Here is a 23,311-nt window from a genome sequence, read left to right on the forward strand (position 1 = left end):
CCAATTCCCATCAAATTAGTTCAAGCAGAACTAATGTTACAATCGGCTTTGAGTACTGGGTAATTATCTGTGGCAGCTGAGGCTGGACAGTAGGCAGGAGCTGCAGCTGTTCGTACTCTCATCACTTTACAATAGTCACAAAAGACCAGGCCTCTCCACGTAATTTAAAGCACTTTTAATAGCTTTTCAAATAAGGAATATATCTATCACCGAAGCATTTGTTAAAACATATTGTTAACTATTTTCTGAAATATTTCATCTAACGTGATGAATGGCTTTTCAGTAATGAAAGCTTCTTGAAAGAAAACTGTTCTGCCTTTCACAGATCATTTAATGTGATGAACAGATAGGCAAAAGACTTTCAAACAAAGACACCAGGAGACCTTAAGAAACTAAAAGCAAGAGAAAGATTTCATAAACAGTGGAATTCCACTTCAAACAATGAGAATAAACAAATGGATGAGGTAACTTAAGACATAAAACCTCAGTGGCTATGTTCTACTATTTAAATTGCCAATCACTTCTTATAATCCTCTTTTAATACAGTAGGTATTGACTAATTCAATAGCTGGGAATTAATTTCATGAAGTGGACAAAAGATCTTCAGCCTGAGATATTGTCTTTCTCTTTCTAAAGATGATGCTACTACTGAGAGTTTCCAACATTTTCTGTTTCTTTTCATCAATAGGTAGCTGGCTCCACTTAAAAGTTACAGTATACAGGAGTGGCTGATTGGTTCCATAGGTGGTTTGCCATTAAAAAAAAGCCTAGCAAATACCTCTGTCGTTCATTACCATAAAGATAGGTGACACTCTGCTTTACTGTGGATTGTACAGCAGCATGCAGGGAGAAGCAGGAATGTATTAAGCAATGTCCCAACCTGGTGAAGCTACAAGGCTGTACAAACATGAAAACTAAACAATCCCGTCAGCTCAAGGCCAATCCTGTTTTCCATAAATGAATGTGAACAACTAATTTAAGGGATTCACTAATATGCCAGAATCCAACATAAAAAATATATTTTAATGAATTTACTAATATATAAGTATGCTTATGAATTTTACCAACATGTTTGGCTGGAAGCACTTAATGGAAGATTATTCCTTAAGTCATCAGTATCATATATGGTGATAAGTTCTGTTAACTCAATGGAACACAAAGGTTGCCTGAATGTGGCCCAAAAACAGTCCAAATTAAGGCATCAGAGACACGAATTATCCACAATGGTTAACAATGAAGACACATCACACCAACACTCCTCTGACTTTAAGTGTATTAAAAATGTGCCAAAAGTCAAGGACTCGAGGCTTTCAGATGGAAAAGCTATTGGAAGGAGGTCTGAATTCCAACTAAACATTCCTGTTGAATGGGAATTCCAATTACAAATATCATTCAAAATTTCTCTAAGGTTGAGGTACTTTCCACCTTCCCTTCTGCCTAACTGAGCTATCAAAGCACTAACAGAGAGCTTGCCATTTCACTGGCGAACAGTCCATTAGCACCTTGATGGATCAATTCAGCCAGCAGTTCCATTAACCAAGCAACAGGTTTCCTGTCATCTCCAGTCCTATTATCTCCTGCAGCAATATTCAAAACTCTCCACCGTCATCTCACCTCTTCACAGGCTCACTCACCTCCAACAAGATCATGGCTGATATTTACTTTTTCCAGTGTGTTTCAGATTACAGATCTGTTCTATGGTTACAGAGAGAGGGAGAGAGAACTAGATTTTCATTTCCCTTCCTTCGACAGTGATATGCAATTCCACCGAAATTAATCTGTTGGTTCTATCAAGGCCATATATTTCAAGACAAGAAAGAGGAATGTGGTAAATCATAATCAATTTTTTTGCTAATCTGACAGTTCTCTTTATTGTCTATTTGGTTTCTTCTCTCCCATGCCCCTTACTACTTAATTTAAAAAATATTTGTTAATTTAATTTCATTGTTTAACTAGTAATTATTTCATAATGGTTTGTATTTCATAATTACTAGTAATAGCTAGTAATTATGAAATACAAACCATTAAGTAACTATTTCTGGGCTCCAGGCAAATTACCTCACTTTCCATGTAATTGAAGTGGTTCAGTTCACTTACTTGAACGAAGAAGTTCTCAGAGCATTAAAAGTTAACTTAACAACTTTCTTTTCAGTACACATGACAAACATATTCTGATTATTGGATGCCCAAGTTAAATAAATTAATACTAAAGACAAAACATTCATTTAGACACAAACAAGAGAAAATCTGCAGATGCTGGAAATCTGAGCAACACACACAAAATGCTGGAGGAACTCAGCAGGCTGAGCAGCATCTATGAAAGAGTAGAGTTGACGTTACGGGCTGAGACCCTTCGGCAGACATTCATTTTGTTTCCTGCATCCATTCTGCCGGAAGTTTAAGAGTGTCAGGGGGCAGTAAAAGCAGTTGCTATTACTAGGGAGAAGGTATTTGGGAAGCTGCAAGGTCTGAAGGTAGATGTCACCTGGACCTGAAGGAGAATCGGTGGATGTTGTGTACTTGGATTTTCAAAAGGCATTTGACAAGGTGCCACACATGAGGCTCTTTAGCAGGATAAGAGCCTATGGTATAACAGTAAAGATACCAGCATGAATAGAGCATTGGCTGATTGGCAGTAAGCCGTCGTCGTGGCTATCCTTCGAGGTCAAGGATGATGGTCTTCATTCTGTTGATCTATTTATGGGCTCTCAAGTGGCTTGTGAATTCAATCTTGGCTTTGAAAGTTCTTCCACATTCAGGACAGGTAGTTCCAGGTGGCAGATCGGGTTTTGGTTGTTGCTGCCTCTCTTTCCATTTTCTTCTAGTTCTGCACATCTGTTGGCTTTGAAAGTTGCTGTTCCTTCTGGGATGATGGCTTGCCAGAGTTTCCTGTCCTTGGCATTGGTTTCCCAATTGTTGATGTTGACGTTACATTTCTTCATGTTGGCTTTTGAATCTCTTTTGTTGTCCGCCTCTTTTACATTTGCCTTCTTTAAGCTGCGAGTAGAAGATTTATTTCAGCAGCCGCTTGTCTTTCATCCAAACAACATGACCACTCCATCTTAGTTGGTTCTTGATGACGTAGGCTTCAATGCTCATTGTTTTTGCTTCATTTAGCATGCTGACATTGGCTCTTCTATCTTCCCAACTCATATTTAAGATGTTTCGAAGACAGCATTGATGGAACTTTTCAAGTGCCTTCAGATGTCGTCGGTACGTTGTCCAGGTTTCTGATGCATACAGGAATGTTGGGATCACCACTGCTTTGTACACTAACATTTTGGTGTCTGTTCCAACGTCAAGATCATGAAAGTCTCTTATTCGGAGACGTCCAAAAACTGTTCCAGCACATTTAAGACGATATTGGATCTCGTCATTAAGGTCGACATTGGAGGAGAGGTGACTTCCAAGATACGGAAAGTGGTCCACATTTTCCAGGGTTATTTCGCCAAGTTGAATTGTTGGTTCTATCTAATTTGTCTCAGTTGGTGACGGTTGGTAGATGATCTGAGACTTCTTGGAATTGATGGTAAGTCCAAGTTTTATGTATGCACGGTTGAAGGCAGTCAGAATCTGTTGTAGGTGGTTTTCTGAAAGAGCTGCAACACTGTTGTCATCTGTGTATTGGAACATGATGAGGGAACGCATGGATGTCTTATTTTTGGACGAGATGAGTAAGATTGAAAAGTCTGCCATCTGTTCTGTAGACAGTTTCGATTCCTGGGGGTAGGTCGTCCCTGATGATGTGGATGATTATCACAATAAAGATGGTGAGCAAAGTTCGGGCAATCACGCATCCCTTTTTTACTCCTGATCTAACTTGAAAATGCTCACATTTACTGTTGCTGACCATGGTTGTGGCAAGCATGCCATCGTGGAGGAGTCTCAGGATTCGAATGTACTTTTCAGGGCATCCATAGGTGGATAGGACATCTCATAGGAGTTCCCTCGATACCGAGTCAAAGGTACAAAGGTTGAAGTTGTTCATGACATTTTTCTTGTAGTTGTGGCATCGTGTTGGTTGCTCCACGTGATGGTCTAAAACCGGCTTGTGTCTCCGGAAGGATCTTCTCGGCTAAAGGCCTGAGCCAGTTGTTCATGATGTGGGTGAGGATCTTTCCTGCTGTTGCTAACAGGAAAATTCCACGATAGTTTCAACGTTCGGATCGAATGCATTGGATAGATGCATGGATAGAGCATTGGCTGATTGGCAGGAAGCAAAGAGTGGGAATAAAGGCAGCCTTTTCTGATTGGCTGCTGGTGACCAGTGGTACTCTGCAAGATTCGGTGTTGGGAACACTTCTTTTTACATTGTATGTCAATGATTTTGATGACAAAGTTGGTGGCTTTGTGGCCAAATTTGCAGATGATACGAAGATAGATGAAGGGGCCAGTGGTGATGAGGAAGCAGGAAGGCTGCAGGAGGACTTAGATGGATTAGAAGAACGCGCAAAGAAATGGCAGATGCAATACAGTTGGGAAGTTAAGCACTTTGGTAGAAGGGATAAAAGCACAGACCAATTTCTAAATAGGGAGAAAACTCAAAAATCTGAGGCAGGTTGAGTTGGTGGTGAGGAAGGCAAATGCAATGATAGCATTCATTTCAAGAGGACAAGAATATAAATCAAGGATGAAATGCTAAGGCTTTATAAGTCACAGGTGAGACCCCCTATCTAAGAAAGGTTGTACTGACTAGGTTACAAAAATGATTCTGGGATTGACAGACTTATCATATGAGGAGTGTTTGATTGGGCCTGCACACACTGGAATTTAAAATATGAGGGGGGGGGATGTCATTGAAACCTATCGTATGTTGAAAGGCATTGATGTAGTGGATGTGGAGAAGATGACTCCTATAGTGATGGAATCTAGAACCAGAGGGCACAACCTCAGAGTACAGGGACATCTATTTGGATCAGAGATGAAGAAGAACTTCTTTAGCCAGAGGCTGGTGAAACTGTGGAATTCATTACCATAACTGGCTTTGGGGGCCAGGTCAATGAGTGTATTTAAGGTGGAGGCTGATAGATTCTTTATAAGTCAATGCATGAAAGGTTACAGAGGGAGAAGGCAGGAACATGGGGTTGAGAGGAAAATGGATCAGCCATGAGCAATGGCAGAACAAACTTGATGGACTAAATATCCTAATTCTACTCTAATATTGTCTCATGGATATCCCAATGTGTTTGATTATAAACAAATGTAGTTCATGGTGTTACGTGGGTCTTCGGACATTGCTGACAATTCATCCACCTATTAATACAGCTGGTGGGACAAATGATCAGCAGTAGTGTTCCCTTCCATGCCAATGAACTCAGATTTGATGCTCTTGTTACAATCAGCCAGCTTTGATGTGTGTGCCATAGTATTTGCAAGCCAGGCACCATTACCCTGAAACAAGCACTCTACTTTCAACTCTGTCATAACAAGAGATTGTGAGCATTCATTCAAGAGAAAACATGTCAAGCCTCAAGTCTCACAGAAAACACTTAAAGCCTCCATGAAAATTAGTGTGGGAATCTTTGGTCCTTGAACGATCATAATTAAGAAGCAGCATCTGGAACGGCACTGTGAATCTTGAGTCTCTTAATTTGGAGCACACAGGAGCCTGGGGAATGTGACAGAAGGAATGCACCAACTCCAATTTTCCTATCCAGCCAGTCAGCTGCTACTCCAGCTGCGACAGGACCTGTGGAACCCACACTAGCCTCGTCAGCAACCAGAACCCACATAACTGTGTAAAGGGGGTTTCTTCTTTTTTCTTTGTTACTGTGTATGTAATCAAAATGGCTTTGTTTTGTTAAAAGCAGGAATGCTTCTTTGTTGCGAGAGAGTGCTGGAAGCTTGTTTGGGTTAAAATTTACTGATAATGAGAATTGTATTCCTTTGTAAACCAATTGGGATTAATGTTGTTCTTTCTTCTGTGTCTGTAAGCAATTGTTGTCGGGCTTTTGGGCAGATTGGCACGAGGGGTTGAGAGAGAGGACACAATGCTGTAAGCTGGGCGAGGAACGGACCGCAAGCGGGGGTCCGAGGCCAGGAGGTACTCCGAGGAGAGAAGATGAAGCTAGATGTGCTTGGTTGACCACTTCAGATGGTCCTAAGCTGCGAGTCGAGGAGTTCGGAGGGGATCGAATGGTGGCCAGAAGACTTCAGTAATTGACCTCCAATGGTTGTGCACGAAGTGGTTTGGACTTTGATAAGTTTGGCACCTTTTCTTTATTTTTTTCTTCATATATACTGTATCGTTATTAATCATTTAGCTATCGTAACCTTTATAAATTGTACTCATTTAATCGTATATGGTGTACTGTCTGTTTTTGGGCAAGGTGGGGACTTTACACAGCATCCACACCAGCTGATTACCCAGTTTGGCGGGGCCAAAGGCTGCTCCCCCCTAGACGGGAACGAGCTGAGCGAGCCTGAGGCAATCCAGGGGGTTACAACTGGAATGGAAACAATTCATTTAATCCTGAAGAAATTATAAGAACAACATAGAACAACATCCCCAGCTTTGTGCTCTGACCAGCTTAACCCTCAGCAACAGAGAACTGGGCATGGTAACATTGTTGACAATATAGAACATTGAACATAGAATTGTACAGTACATTACAGGCCCTTCAGCCCACAATGTTGTGCTGACCCTCAAACCCTGCTTCACATATAACCCCCCCACCTTAAATTCCTCCATATACTTGTCTAGTAGTCTCTTAAACTTCACTAGTGTGTCTGCCTCCACCACTGACTCAGGCAGTGCATTCCATGCACCAACCACTCACTCTCTGAGTGAAAAACCTTCCTCCAATATCCCCCTTGAACTTCCCTCCCCTTACCTTAAAGCCATGTCCTCTTGTACTGAGCAGTGGTGCCCTGGGGAAGAGGCGCTGGCTGTCCACTCTGTCTATTCCTCTTAATATCTTGTACACCTCTATCATGTCTCCTCTCATCCTCCTTCTCTCCAAAGAGTAAAGCCCTAGCTCCCTTAATCTCTGTTCATAATCCATGCTCTCTAAACCAGGCAGCATCCTGATAAATTTCCTCTGTACCCTTTCCAATGCTTTCACATCCTCCTATAGTGAGGCAACCAGAACTGGACACAGTACTCCAAGTGTGGCCTAACCAGAGTTTTATAGAGCTGCATCATTACATCACATCCCTTAAACTCTATCCTTCGACTTATGAAAGCTAACACCCCATAAGCTTTCTTAACTACGCTATCTACCTGTAAGGCAACTTTCAGAGATCCATGGACATGTACCCCCAGATCCCTCTGCTCCGCCACACTACCAAGTTTCCTGCCATTTACTTTGTACTCTGCCTTGGAGTTTGTCCTTCCAAAGTGTACCACCTCACACTTCTCCGGGTTGAACTCCATCTGCCACTGCTCAACCCACTTCTGCATCCTATCAATGTCTCTCTGCAATCTTTGACAATCCTCTACACTATCTACAACACCACCAACCTTTGTGTCGTCTGCAAACTTGCCAACCCACCCTTCTACCCCCACATCCAGGTTGTTAATAAAAATCATGAAAAGTAGAGGTCCCAGAACAGATCCTTGTAGGACACCACTAGTCACAACCCTCCAATCTGAATGTACCCCCTCCACCATGACCTTCTGCAGGCAAGCCAATTCTGAATCCACCTGGCCAAACTTCCCTGGATCCCATGCCTTCTGACTTTCTGAATAAGCCTACTGTGTGGAACCTTGTCAAACGCCTTACTAAAATCCATGTAGATCACATCCACTGCACTACTCTTATCTATATGCCTGGTCACCTCTTCAAAGAACTCTATCAGGCTTGTAGGCACGATCTGCCCTTCACAAAGCCATGCTGACTGTCCCTGATCAGACCATGATTCTCTAAATGCCCATAGATCCTATCTCTAAGAATGTTTTCCAACAGCTTTCCCACCACAGACGTAAGGCTCACTGGTCTATAATTACCCAGACTATCCCTACTACCTTTTCTGAACAAGGGGACAACATTTGCCTCCCTCCAATCCTCTGGTACCATTCTTGTGGACAACGAGGACATAAAGATCCTAGCCAGAGGCTCAGCAATCTCTCTCCTCACCTCGTGGAGCAGCCTGGGGAATATTCCGTCAGGCCCCGGAGACCTCTCCGTCCTAATGTATCTTAACAACTCCAACACCTCCTCTCCCTTAATATCAACATGCTCCAGAACATCAACCTCACTCATATTGTCCTCACTATCATCAAGTTCCCTCTCATTGGTGAATACTTAAGGGAAATATTCTTTGAGGACCTCACTCACTTCCACAGCCTCCAGGCACATCTTCCCACTTTTATCTTTAATTGGTCTTACCTTTACTCCTGTCATCCTTTTGTTCTTCACATAACTGAAGAATGCCTTGGGGTTTTCCTTTACCCTACTCACCAAGGCCTTCTCATGACCCCTTCTTGCTCTTCTCAGCCCCTTTTTAAGCTCCTTTCTTGCTACCCTATATTCCTCAGTAGACACATCCGATCCTTGCTTCCTAAACCTCACGAATGCTGCCTTCTTCCACCTGACTAGATCATCCACTTCACTTGTCACCCATGGTTCCTTCACCCTACCATTCTTTATCTTCCTCACCGGGACAAGAAAAGACACTGGAAAGTAAGTCATTGGCGAGGAGTTGCTGATTTTTAAAAATATATACAGGGACAAAAGTTGAGGAGACAGGTGGAAAATTTATTAAAACAATGCCAAAAGTGCCAAGGACATTCAGACAGTAAATCTGCAACAAATAATGGAGTTACCAGGTAACAACACCTAAGACTGCTGTGAGGTGATCAAAGCAGCCATGGCAAAGCTAGCTATTTGATGGAGAATGAATCCCAACATCCCATTCCTTTCACAAACACAAAGAACAATTGAAACGTAAAAGTAATGACAGATGTTGCTTCAGAACCACCAGATACAAGAACAGCTGCCTCTCCTCAACTGTTCAGTACATGACCCAACCTGCACAACCCTAATCACTACCTCAGTATAGCCACACTAAGATAACAACAGAGATGAGGAGAAGTTTCTTTAGCCAGAGGGTCGTGAATCTGTGGAATTCATTCCCACAGATGGCTGTGGAGACCAAGTCACTGGGTGTATTTAAAAAGTAGTTGATAAATTCTTGATTAGTAAGAGCATCAAAAGTTACGAGGAGAAAGCAGGAAAATGGAGTTAGGAAGGATAATAATCAGCCATGTTAGAATGGCAGAGCAGATTTGATAGGCCAAATAGCCTAATTCTGCTCCTATACCTTATAGTCTTAAACATAGTTAATGTATAGTTTCTACTTTTTCTTAAGAATGTTTTGTATCTGATGTTAAGTGCCTGAGATTTTGCTGCATGTAAATTTTCATCGCACCTGTACAAACGTACTTGTATACATAACAATAAGCTCAACTTTGACATTGCTCAATTAGGTAATAAAACAAAGGTAAAGTATAATATGTGATATCTTAATACAGAGAATACAAATAGAACTCAAGCTCTCATGTGGTATTTACATTTTGTACTGAACTATATAAAGACAATTGCTTTTGTCCTTGAGCCTGTAACTGAAGGGCACTCACCATCTGTAAAAGGTTCCCATTCATAATACTTTCCCGTAAAAGATTTGTCATTATAAGCTGAACACTGCACCTCCCGAAAGTCTCGACTCCCAACTGGGCAGGGCTGTCATAGACAACACACACAAAAAAATTAGGTTAACGTTTATGGAGCTTGCTTATTGTAGATCTATTTAATAAAGTAAATGTTGTTCCACAGCAAACAATATAACAGGACTCCTTTGAGGTACACTGAAAGCAATAAGCAATATTGATAGTAAATGGCATGAATCAGCACGGGAATTTACAAAAAGATCACTGCAATCACACTTTAACCAGACTTGCACTTGGCAGTGAGGAATGAAATTAAATATCCACTTTTACAAGTTATACACAATCTGTTGTTCTCTGCAAAGAATTAAAAAGATGGGATAGTTGCAGTGATATTTTTGTTCAAGTATTTTCCTTTAACCTTGCACAAAGGAGATATTATTTGTCTTCAAAGAGCTGCTGGTTTGGAAATATTTTGGGTCTCATCCTTTTGTCAGAGAAGAACTTGACAGAAGGAAAAGTATAATGCAATGGCAATGGCTTCAGACCCTCATTCTCCCTGAGCAAGGACCTGAGCACAGAGAGAAAGGCCCAGACTGAATCACAGTAAGTTTCTCATTTTAGCATCAGTTCTATAAATTACAACAGGCAGCATATTAACAGCAACCATGTACTTTTGTTATAGAACACAGAACAATAACCAAGAAAGCCTTTCTGAGAATATATGATCTTGTATTTAAATAATGCATACCATATCCTAAGCACAATATTGTCAAAGATTATCACTTTAGTATAGACACTGTCATGGTGCAGGAAATATGGGAGCCAACTTACACTCTGTCAGGTTCCACGAACACTACAGATATGAATAATAAGCCAATGATAACCTATTTTTGGTTAGCTGAAAGAGGAATACTTCCCTGGATGCCGTAGGAATTCTTTTCCCTCCTTCATAAAAAAATGTCAAAATTAATGTTTGCATCTGGACATTTTTTTTTATTAACCAGTGTAATACACTCCGCACACAACAGGCATCAATTGAATCCTTTCCTCAGTTATACACATTAATTTTGGGGAAGTACACACCTGCACCATTAACACCAACTCTGCAGCTTTCGGGGTGGCTAGACATCACAAAGCTGTTTACAGAGAGCATGGTAGAATGGTGAGATGGACATCGGAGATGGGAGCATATTTTGCTATTGCTCATGTGGAATTTGTGGTGGATGCCAGAGAATTATGCATGACATCTTCCAAAAAATTTACAACAGGCTTCACATGGTAATAAATAGAACCCTTCATTTATCTAAAGGACCTCCAAACCAGGAGACGAGTGGCAGTAGATGATGATAGGTAGCACAAAAGCAGGTTGTCAGTAAGATCAATGTGCTGGATGTGCGTGGTGTACGATGTTGCACACCTAACGTGACCCAGGCACATTAGATGTACAGCAGATATTGATTGCGAGTCACAGCGATATTTGTACAAGAACGATCATCTGCAGCACAAGAAGATAATCAGAATCAGGTTTATTATCACTGACATATGTTGTGAGATGTGTTGTTTTGCGGCAACAGGACAGTTCATGATATAAAAATTACCATAAGTTACAATGAATACCTGCATAAATAAATAAATAGTGCACAGAAGAATAACTAGGTAGTATTCATGGACTGTTCAGAAATCTGATGGCAGAAAGAAAGAAACTGATCCTAACAGGTTGAGTGTGTGTCTTCAGGCTCCTTTACCTCAGCCCTGATGATAGTAATGAGGAGGCATGTCCCGGATGGTGAGGTCCTCGACAATGGATGCCACCTTCTTGCGACGCTGCCGTTTGAAGATGTACTTGATAGTGGGTTGGGTTAGGAACACTACAGCACAGGAACAGACCCTCCAGGGTTGTGCCCTTGATGGACCTGGCAGAGTCCACAACCCTCTGCAAACTCTTGTTTGATTTTGCATATTCAGAATCAGAATGAGAATCAGGTTTAATATCACCAGCATATGTTGTGAAATTTGTTAACTTTATGGCAGCAGTACAATGAAATACATGATAAATAAATAAATAGAGAAAAACTCTGAATTACATTCAGTACACAGTATATAGGTCTATTAAATAGTTGAGCTAAAATCAGTAATGCAAAAAAAAAAACCAGAAATAAAAAGGTAGTGAGGTAGTGTTCATGGGTTCCATGTCCATTGAGAAATCAGATAGCAGAGGGGAAGAAGCTATTCCTGAATCACTGAGTGTGTGTCTTCAGGCTTCTGTGCCTCCTTCCTGATGAGAAGAAGGCATGTCCTGGGTGGTGGGGGTCCTTAATGATGGAAGCTGCCTACCTAAACATTGCTCCTTTAAGATGTCTTGGATACTATGGAGGCTAGCACCCATGATGGAGCTGACTAATTTTACACATTTCTGCAATTTACTTTGCTCTTGGGCAGTACCCCCACCCCCAATACCAGATGGTGATGCAGTCAGTCAGCATGCTTTCCACGGTACACTTGTTGATGTTTTTGTGTGTTTTAGTTCACAAACCAAATCTCCTCAAACTCCTAATGCAATGCTGGTCGAGCTACTGTCTTGCCTTCTTTATAGCTGTATCAATATGCTGCACCCAGGGTAGGTCCTCAGAGATATTGACACTCAGATATTGGCAGGGATGACGGCAGAGCAGCAACAGCTGGAAATTCTGGAAGCAATTCAGAAGGCACAGGATAACTACATCCCCAAGAGGAAGAAGTATTCTAAAGGAAAGTTAACACAACTGTGCCTAACAAGAAAAGTGAAAGCCAACATAAAAACCAGAGAGAGGGCACATAATAGAGCAAAAATTAGTGGGAAGTTAGAGGACTGGGCTTTTAAAAACCAACAGGAGGCAACTACAAAGTCATTAAGAAGGTAAAGATGGAATATGAAAGTACGCTAGCTAATAATATTAAAGGGGATACCAAAAGTTTCTTCCGATAAGCGTAAAAGAGAGGCAAGAGTGGATATCAGACTACTGGAAAACAATGCTGGAGAGGTAGTAATGGGAGACAACAAAATGACAGATGAACTGATTAAGTATTTTGCATCAGTCTTGACAGTGGAAGACACTAGCAATATGGTGGAAGTTCCAGGTGTCAGAGGCCATGAAGTCTGTGAAGTTACCATAACTAGAGAAAGATTCTTGGGAAACAGAAAGGTCTGAAGGTAGATAATTCACCTGGACCAGATGGTGTACACCCCTGAAAGAGGTGGCTGAAGAGATTGTGGAGGAATTCGTAATGATCTTTCAAGAATCACCAGATTATGGAATGGTTCCGGAAGAATGGGATTTTGCAAATGTCACCCCACTCTTCAAGAAGGGAGAGAGGCAGAAGAAAGGAAACTATAGGCCAGTTTGCCTGACCTCAGTGGTTGCAAAGATGTTGGAGTCAATTATTAAGGATGAGGTCTCAGGGTTCTTGGAGGCACATGATAAAGCAGGCCGTAGTCAGCGTGGTTTTCTCAAGGGAAAATCTTGCCTGACATATCTGTTGGAATTCTTTGAAGAAGTAACAAGCAGGATAGACAAAGGAGAATTGATTGATGTTGTGTACTTCGATATTCAGAAGGCATTTGACAATTTGTCACACAAAGGCAACTTAAGCTATGAGCCCATGGTATTGCAAGAAAGATTCTAGGATGGATAATGCACTGGTTGATTGGCAGGAAGCAAAGAGGGGGCATAAAGGGAGCCTTTTCTGGCTGGCAGCCAGTGACCACAGGGATTTGTGTTGGGGCTGATTCTTTTTAAGTTATATGTCAATAATCTCGATGATGGAATCAATAGCTTTGTTGCAAAGTTTGCAGATGATATGATGATAGGTGGATGGACAGGCAGTTTTGTGGAAGTAGAGAGGCCATTGAAGGACACAGACAGATTAGGAGAATGGGCAAAGAAATGGCAGATGGAATACAGTGTCAGAAAGTGTATGGTCATGCACTTTGGTAGAAGAAATGAAAGGGTTGAGTATTTTCTAAATGGAGAGAAAATAGAAACAACTGAGGTGCAAAGGAACTTGGTAGTCCTTGTGCAGGATTCCATGAAGATTAATTTGCAGGTTGAGTCTGTGGTGAGGAAGGCAAATGCAATGTTAGCATTCATTTCAAGAAGACTAGAATATGAAACCAAGGATATAATGCTGAGGCTGGTGAGGCCTCACTTGGAATATTGTGAGCAGGTCTGGTTGGGCCCCTCGTCTTAGAAAGGTGGATTTCTAAGATAAGGTGGAAAGCTGAAGCTGGGGAGGGTTCTAAGGAGGTTTACAGAAAATGATTCCAGGATGGAATGGCTTGTCTTCTGAAGAGACTTGATGGCTCTGGGCCTATATTCGCTGTAATTCAGAAGAGGGGTGACCTCATTGAACCTATCGAACAGTAAAAGGCGTTGGTAGAGTGGATGCTTCCTATGGCAGGAGAGTCTAGGACCAGAGGACATAGCCTCAGAATAGAGGGACGTCCTTTTACAATGGAGATTCTTTAGCCAGAGCGTGGTGAGTCTGTTGAATTCTTTGCCACAGGTAGCTTTGGAAGCCATGTCATTTGGGGTATATTTAAGGCAGAGTTTGAGAAGATTCTCGACTGGTCAGGACATAAAGGGATACTGGGAGATGGCAGAAGATTGGGGTTGAAAGGAACATTGAATCAGCCATGATGAAATGGCAGAGCAGTCTCAATGGGCCAACTGGCCAAATTCTGCTCCTATATCTTATGGTCTTATATATTGGCGCTTGATACCAGATGTGACGCAACCAGACAGAATGATCTCTACCATACATCTGTCGAAATTTGCCCGAGTCTAACTCCTAATTGGATATAGCCACCAGTAGCCTTCTTCCTGATTTCATCAGTGTGTTGGGCCCAGGATAGATTCTTCGAGATGATGAACTTGAAGTTGCTCTCACTCTTTCCACCACAGACCCCTCAATGAGGACTGGTGTGTATTGTCCTGACTTTCCCTTACAGAGATCCACAATTGATTCTTTGATCGTTTGATATGTGCTAAATTAATACATTCTCCGACCGTTATGTGTAACAATCTCAAATTTAGTGTTTTGGCCCGAATCTTTGACTGTACTATTTTCCTAGATGCTGCCTGGCCTGCTGAGTTCCTTCAGCATTTTGTGTGCACTACTCCGGTTTCCAGCAACTGAAGATTTTCTCTTGTTTGTTGACAATTCTGAAGCCTGGATTATTGGCTCAAAATGCTTTTGAATTAATAATTTCCTTTTTCTCATATGGATAAATATTCTACAACAAAGCCGAAGTGGGATTTTAGCTGATGATTCTATTACTGGTAATGGTGTGGCATAACGTAGTACCTTCAGTATTTATACCATGCTTACCAAAATGATTATTTAGTTAAAGGTAATTTTGTTCAGGTGTAATCACAGCCAGAGGTGCCATTCAGGCAATATTCTTTCAGATACTTTGCAGAAAGTTGGAGCAGTAGATGACCTGAACAAATACATGCCAGTTGCTTCTAAAAGTTCCTTCTATTTTTATTTCCATCTGCACTGACCAACCATTGCTCTGAGCACGAAAGTCTTATATAGCCTGAAAACTGCATTGCACTTCAAATTTTTTTTAATGTAACTATGAATATTTCAAATGAAAATTGAAAAATCATGTACTTTTGATTTTACTTAATAATTGAAGAGTATAATGAAATGAAGTACAACAAAGATCTTCCACATTTCGTAAACTTTGATCTTGATTGTCTTTATTCCAGATGCATGGCAACAAAGGCTATGTGCATGGGGGCATTTCAGTTACTGTGCAGCCAAGTACCCGCGCAGCTTAGAGGGAACAGTTGCAAAGATATCACAGAAACTATCTCAAAATATCTTCTAATATTGAAACCATGTTCTCTATCAGCACCAATGACATGGTTGGGGTGTTTCAGAACCCATCTCTCCCAGATTGATAAAAAATTCTCAAAGGCGGTCATCTCTAATTTTTTGCATGCCATATGGCAAACAAATAAATGAGATTAGAGAGGGTCCAGAAGAGGATCACGAGAATGATTTCAGGAAAGAAAGAGTGAACGTATGAGGAGTGTTTGATGACTCTGGACCTGTGCTCACTGGAGTTGAGAAGAACGAGGGGTAAATCTCATTGAAATTTATTAAACATCAACCATTTCCCCAGTCAAGATGACGCCAGCGAGCAATGCTATATCAGCAGACATTTTTCAGTTACTCCATGAAACTGTTTGTTTCACGTTTTCTTTTTATTTTTAAGATGCTTTTGGCACTTTGGAGCCTGTGATCTACAACCTGAAGATCAGCTGAGTGATCTGGACTTTCTGAGTAGATTCCAGGAGGTGAACAGCCTGGAGTGCAACAAGCTTAGTGAACCCATGATCAACTCCATTTCTTGCTGATCTTGCTGACTAAAGCGTCAAAGAAGATTGAGACATAGAAGGTGAGTGACTATTCAGCATTGTGTACCAGCCTCTTACTTGCTGTCGTCAGAGGTAGGCACCTGTGTATAACGGTCTTTCACTTGTTGCTCCCGAGCAAAGGTTCCTGTGTTCGGATGGTCTCTTTCTCCCTCAATGCTGTCAGAGGATGGTACCGAAGTTCTGTGTCTGCGATTTATGGATTGAACTGTAGTTCACTTGGACTCGTTCAGTTTTATGTTTTTGTAGTTTGTGTTTACTCCTGTTCTTCCTTGTTTCTGCTTGTACGATCTGTCTGTTCTTTGCATGGGAGCGGGGTTTGATGCTCTTGTTTCTGTTTGCACAATTTGTTTTTTTGTGCATGGGGCTTTGATGTTCTTGTTCCCAGTTGCAGAATTTGTTTTTTCGTGTGTGGAGTGGGGGACATGAAGCTGATATCTTGTTGCCGTTTGCATGATTTATTTGTTTTGTACATGGGGGCACTGATGTTCTTGTGACTGTTCGCATGATTTTGTTTTTCTTTGCACTGGGGGAAGGGGGGGGGTCAATGTTTTTCTTTAAACAGCCTCCATGGTTTTCTTTGTTTTGTGGCAGTCTGGAGGAGATGAATCTCAGGGTTGTATACTACATGCAAACTTCGATAATAAATGTACCTTTAATACTGATTATTGAAAGACTTGGATGTGAGGAGGATGCTTCCTATAGAGGGTGAGTCTAGGACCAGAGAGCACAGCCTCAGAGTACAGATGAGGAGGAGTTCTTTACCAGAGGGCAGTGAATCTGTGGAATTCATTGCCATATATGGTTGTAGAGGCTAAGTCATCGAGTACATTTAAAGCAGAGGTTGTTAGCTTCTTGATCAGTCAGGCATCGAAGTTATGGGAAGAAGGAGGGGAATGGGATTGAGAGGGATAATAAATTAGCCAAGATGGAATGATGAAGCCAAATGACGTAATTCTGCTCCTATGTCTTATAAAGGCATGGCTCGTGCTGAAGGGAAGAGTTCAGATTCTCAGCACAACAAAGGAGACTTGCTAATAATCGAGGATTGCAATGTCAAAGGGGTGATTACAACCTGATCCAAAATGACACCAATTAAGAAGAAATGCTGGAGTTTAAACCAGCATGAAAAGAAGAGAACTTAGCTTGGGCGTAGAGAGGAAAAATCAGTTAAACTGTTCAAATATAGACAAGGAAGTCCTGAACTTGCTGACCGTATATTGAGGGAGACTTTTTAGCGATCCATTTAGGTACATAAATATGACCACAAGCTTTGCCTGTTCAGACTTGGTGAAGACTGGAGAGAAAAGGCTGTAATGTCAAGGCATTTTAAATTAACTCTGTAAGTTTATAAGTATTTAATTGAGCTTATATGCTGTCTAATGTTTCAAGCATTTTGCTTTAAATGTTTAATAATTTTAACATTCCTTAACATTTAATAGTATTAAGTATTTTCAAATATTTGAGGGTCAGAAAATTCCCAAACTTTTAATCTACTTGACAGCTGTACTGACTGGGTGCGTGCCTTGGCTGGATCATGAAGTACCTCCTTGGGAATTAAATTTCTCAGGCCCTCCACCACACTGTTCCCGGCCAAGCAGTCAGAGCAAATTTCCTGGACAAAACTGTCACTGGAATATCCTATCCAAATGCAGACCTCATGGTTAGGGAATCAAGTAAATGGCTTCCTGGAAATTCAATGCCAATGTTATCAGAAATAAAAAAGAACAGAATCTAGAGGTAGAGAGGATTTATCTGTTTAGCAGCTTGTCTGTTAGTGGGCATGACATTACATACACTACCAGAGAATTAGAACCATTAACCATTATGGACGCATAGATGTTCTTAGACTGAAAAATTAATGCACCTTTAACAGATTTAAGACGTATAAAAATCAGACAAAATTATTAATGAATAATCCATTAACACTGTTAATAGAGATATTCTGGGAATTACTTAAAATCAATCTGGTTAAAATTAGGTAATAGGAAGGGTAAAATTATAACAGGTAAATTTGCAGTAGGTTACTGGATTATGGGTATTAGTCAGTTTGGTGGTAGGAAATGAGACAGTGAGACAATTCATCAAGTTAAGTCAAGTTGTTTTCACCGTACCAGGCTAGGACTGAGATTAACATAACACTTGTGGGAAACATATTCAAGGTTCCAGCTGGTGTTTCTTCCCATAAGGGAAACAAAAGTCTTTCTTGTTTGCATAATTCATTTAGTTGGGAGTAAATTAGAAAGGAAAATGAACTAATCTAATAGGGAAAGACTAGAAATAAACCAATGTGACAGTGTGAAAATAGCAGAAAGAAACAAACTGAGAAATATGACAAATATAGATGAGGTAAAAAAGGACAAGGCCATCTTCAGTTTTAGATAATAGGGTATAAAACAGATCTAAAATGATAAAAAAGATGTGAAAAGTTTATTAAAACCAAATTTAAACTTACTGTATACAGAGATGTAGAATGCAAATCCAGTGCTACACACAGAAGAAAATAATTAAGTTTGTTCAACAGACGAAAAGTAAAAGGGAGAGTTACTACTGCTCAGAAAATGTTTTTATCAACATCAAAAATTAGATCCTACATGAGCATGTTATCCAGCTGTCTTTGTTCCTCCTCGCTCATCAGCAGCTTCTGATACTACCAAACATCCCATTCTTTGATAATTCACCACCAGTTGGACAGTAGGACTGCATTCACCTGTCTCCATTCTTACCTGTTAGTCAGACAGTTACCTGCAATGACTTCACCTCTTGCTCCATTACTTATTGGTTTCCCCCAATGATCTACCTTGCCTCATAAAACAGGTATAGCACAGAAACACACCCTTCAGCCCACAATGTCTGTTCCAAACATGCGTCTGAATTAAACTCAATCTCTTCTACCTGTTCATAATCTATATCCTCCAGTCTCTTCATATCCATATGTCTATCTAAAGCTTCTTAAAAGCCATTATTATAGCTGCTCCCCCCCACCACCCTTGCAACCTGTTCTAGGCACTCTCTCTAAAAAAAAACTGCCCACCATATTTCCCTTAAATGTTCTCCCTCTTCCCTTGAAAGCATGTCCTTCAATATTTGACATTTCTACCCTGAGAAAAGGATTCTGACTGCCTCCCTTGTCGATGCCTCTCATAATTTTATAGACTTCTATTAGGGCTCCTGTCAGCCTCCGATGCTCCAGAGGAACCAAGGTTTGACCTTAGAGCTTATACTCTCTAAACCAGCAAGCATCCTGGTAAACTTCCTCCGTGCCCTTCCCTATGCTTCTATGTCATTCCTATAATGGGGTGACAAGAACGGCAAACAACACGCCAAGTGCAGCCTAACCAAACATTTGTCTCTTGCTTCTCATCTCATCCTAGGTGACATCTGAAAACATGCTCAACGTGTGAGCTGAGAACACACTGCCATCTTTCCCAACATCTCCACAGTTCTTAAGCTATTAGAGGGTTTGGTTGCCAGTCAGTTTCAATGCCTTACACTCTCTGCTCATTTACCTTCCATCTCAGCTTCATACATTGCCCCAGCAGTTGTTTTATAATCAAACATTTGATAACCAGCAAGCATTGCAAATAAACTTCAGCAATAAAGCACAAGGGTAACTTGGCTCATACCTGAGGGTTACATGACTTGGACTGTCTGAAAGCGCCAAGACAACTGAAACTCGCGGGACTCCTTGAGACCCTGTGCTGCCGTTGCTTTTTGGGTCGCTCTGCCTGAGTTTGTTCATCAGCTTGAGCTTGGGTTTCAACTTGTGGCTGGAAAGGCTGTGGCACACCCCTCTGGTGGAACACCCAGTCCTCAGTTTGAGGCTGATAGAGCTGTCCCCAGTTTCGTAGCATTCTCATGCTTGTCTGATGCTGATATGAGTGGAGTGAGTCCTCCTGGTCTGGGTTAGAGCGATGGAAGTGTGAGGAAGTTCTTTGAAAAGAAGATCTAGCCCGCAACCTCCTTGATCTCTCTGTGCTGAGTGATCCCCTGTAAACCGATGAAGGTTCATTTTAAACTGCTAAGAAACTAATTTACAAGCAAAGTAAATCTTCCCTGTCATAACATAGATGAGGGTTAAGTCCAATCATTGCAAAGCAGAGATATTAGAAATATTTCCATTTAGTTATGCCAAACTCTATATATTTTGAACATATTATTCCAAGAGCAGCAGGAGAGTTTCCCTCATCTCCAATTACAGACACACCTTTCATCAGTCTACTGAATAACCTATTATATTTAAGTTAAAATTTATGGTCATGGACTTGCATACCCAGGATACAATGACAGGAAAATAAGTTTTACTTTGCAGCAGCATGACAAACAAACGTAAGGTAACACAAAATATACATAATTTACACAACACAATAAACAGAAATAATGACATAGTGTAAGTCGAGGAAGTATCATTACCTCCTCTTCTTTTTTGACATCATCATTCCTCTCACAATAAATAAAACACCCTCAACACTCTGTTCTTAATCACTCAGTAATTCCATTCTCCCTATTAACTTCATCATACTCTGTTCGGTCTACCTGTTTTTAGCTAAGCATAAGTGTGGCCAGGCAGTAAAACCTGCCCACTTTCCACTTCAACATGGCAGCTCCAAGGGTAACAATTCCTGCATCAAAATAAATGTAAGAAGGTCCCACGGTTTAGCCAGAGAATGTTTTTTTTTTGGGAAGCTTTGTGACTTTGCATTTCTGTCTATTCCTTACATGAAATGAAGCCCCAAACTAAAATAACTGAGCAGGGGGCAGGGAAAGGGAGGACTGAGCTTACAGGCAAAGAGGAATTGGGGGGAAGCAAATGCTATTGGTGAAAAGTAAAGGAAGGAACCCAAATGAAGAAGAGAGATGTCTCTGTCCAATTCCAATTTGAATCATCCCATCTGCAATATTTGAGGCCTAATGTGTATCAGATAAAATTCATTCAAGCAATACTATAAAATGTTGCATGGCATGTCAGAAATTTATGTTGCAGCATAAAATTAGTTTTCATGACAAAATACTCTAAGTATAATTCCATAGCAGTGAAACTGTGTAAGGAATACGTGACATATGTAAAGTTCAGTAATGCACCAGCTCTAAGAGAGTTAAATCTCTAAGCACAATGGGCCAAGTTATGTTGCTGACCAGCCAAAACTTCCACGGTGAACCATCAGCCTGATGCAGAGCACAGTTCAGATCTCCGATGACTTCCATGCCTGTGCATTGCAACAGAAATTGAGAAGAAGCTAGAGGTCTAATGGCAGCTAACCTGACCTTTCACTCCAACACGGATCTACCAAGTAAAGAAGACATTACATCTGACCCCTCAGCTTTTTGAGGGATATGGCTGATGGGTGCTACGCCCCTCTCTTACATATTAAAAAGAGCTACCAACCTTCATAGTAACGTTAAAGTCAGTTAAGTTGTTTGTTTTTATTTCTTTTTAAAATAATATCAGATGTAGTATTTAATTTCTATCATTAAGTGATTAAACAAAATCTTTTTAGTAATTTTTTAAAAATGTTTCTGATCATTAACATCTAATAACTGTTACAAAGTCCTTACAGGAGTGAAATGTCAAAAGGTCATCAGGGCCGGGTGAGGGGTAGGATCTCAGTATCCTCTGTATGCAACCTGGGCAATGTGTATGACAAAAAAGCTTGATGTTCCATGAAATGAGAGGAGCCATTTCAAAAGTGATCTAACCCAATGACATATAGATGCAAATATGGACAAAGATTCCCATCACAGAGAGAAGGCAATTAGTCTACCAAGCGATAACTATCCAATTAGACATCATTTCTACAAGAAACTTTCTCTTTCCCACAGATCGAATTAGTCTTGAATTACTAATGAATCTGCTTACACCAACTATTTGGCTGTGCATTCCAGAACACAAGACAGTGTAAAATAGTTTCCTCTCTGATTCCTCCCACTAGACCCTGGATATTTTCACAGCTTTTTCAGATCTGTGACCTCGAGACATTGATGGTGCTGCCAGTGGAAACACTTCTCCATATCTACCAAAGCTATAGATAAACTGTTACCCAGCTGAGAAATGTGTAGGACATATGCCAGGCAGTGGATATTATTTTAAAGAGTTCCATAAATTCAGGGGATGACTGTAGATGTGAGTGTAGCTCAAATAATTCTGTTACTATAAAAGGAATGAGATTTGATTCAAGGACTTATTATAAAAATAAAAGAAAGTTTTATATAAATAAAGAGTAATTGAGTCCAGATAAACTGGAATAAAGAGGAAGTATTTAAACATTTGCTGCTGCAAATTTGCATCTCATAGATGACCCAGAATATTGTTAAAAAGCTCAAAACTGATCCATATGTAGATAGGCTGGTAAAGAAGGTAGATTTATGTCATGACTGCTGTTGCCCCACTCTTCCATGAGCCCTCCATCTTTGACGCCCTATAATGTCTCAACAGTGCTCAATGGAAGCTTGAAGAACACCATTATATCTTCCATTTGGGCACACTGCAACCCTCAGGACTCATCTTCCAGAAGGCATAAAGAATATCTCAGTATACATGACAATAATAAATCAATAATACTTTTCCCTCCATATAGAAGCTGTTGGATAGTTAGCTTCATTGTCTCTTTTCTTTTGTGTCTGTGAACTTGGCCAGCACCCTTTACTCTCTCTACCCTTCCCCCTCTCTGCAACTTAAAAATATGCAGGTTTTCAAGATTCCAGCACTGATAAAGGGTTCCTGACCTGAAATGTTGACTATTTCTGTGTACAAGATTCCAGCACTGATAAAGGGTTCCTGACCTGAAATGTTGACTATTTCTGTGTACAAGGATGCTACTTCACTTGCTGAATATCACTGAACATTTAGCTTTTGGACTGTGCTAGGCACATTTTCCTGCTGAGCATCATGCCCTAGCTCTGGTTACATCTATGTAACATTATAGGATTGATTCAATTCCCTAACAATTATTGCATTTTCTTAATGAAAGGAATAAAAGCTAGTTCTCCCCAGCATACCTTTGATTTGTTATGGTGTAAATTAGCTGATTTTGTGGTTTAAATATTTTCTGGAACAACGGAATAGAAAAGATCACAGACAAAATGCTAGAGAAAGTCAGCAGGTCAGGCAACAACCATGGAAATGAACAAACCATCTTCAGGCTGAGACCCTTCTTCAGGACTGTAAAGGAAGGGGAAAGATGTCATAATAAAAAGTTGGGGAAGGGGGAAGGAGGATAGCTAGAAGGTGATAGGTGAAGCCAGTAAGGTGGGAAAGATAAAGGACCGGAGAGGAAAG

General features: G+C 40.7%; 1 protein-coding gene across 2 annotated transcripts in view; it reads right to left on the bottom strand.

The window, feature by feature from the left end:
* adamtsl7 (ADAMTS-like 7) overlaps positions 1-23,311 on the bottom strand; it is a 501,077-nt gene that overhangs the window by 386,619 nt on the left and 91,147 nt on the right. For both annotated transcript variants that reach the window (XM_059965295.1, XM_059965294.1), the window contains 2 exons: positions 19,662-20,025; positions 9,581-9,683 (listed from right to left, as the gene is read on the bottom strand). In XM_059965295.1, coding sequence (XP_059821278.1) covers positions 9,581-9,683; positions 19,662-20,025 — 467 coding nt within the window. The remainder of the gene's footprint in view (positions 1-9,580; positions 9,684-19,661; positions 20,026-23,311) is intronic.

Source organism: Hypanus sabinus, chromosome 3 (assembly GCF_030144855.1).
Source record: "Hypanus sabinus isolate sHypSab1 chromosome 3, sHypSab1.hap1, whole genome shotgun sequence".
Lineage (NCBI taxonomy): Eukaryota > Metazoa > Chordata > Chondrichthyes > Myliobatiformes > Dasyatidae > Hypanus > Hypanus sabinus.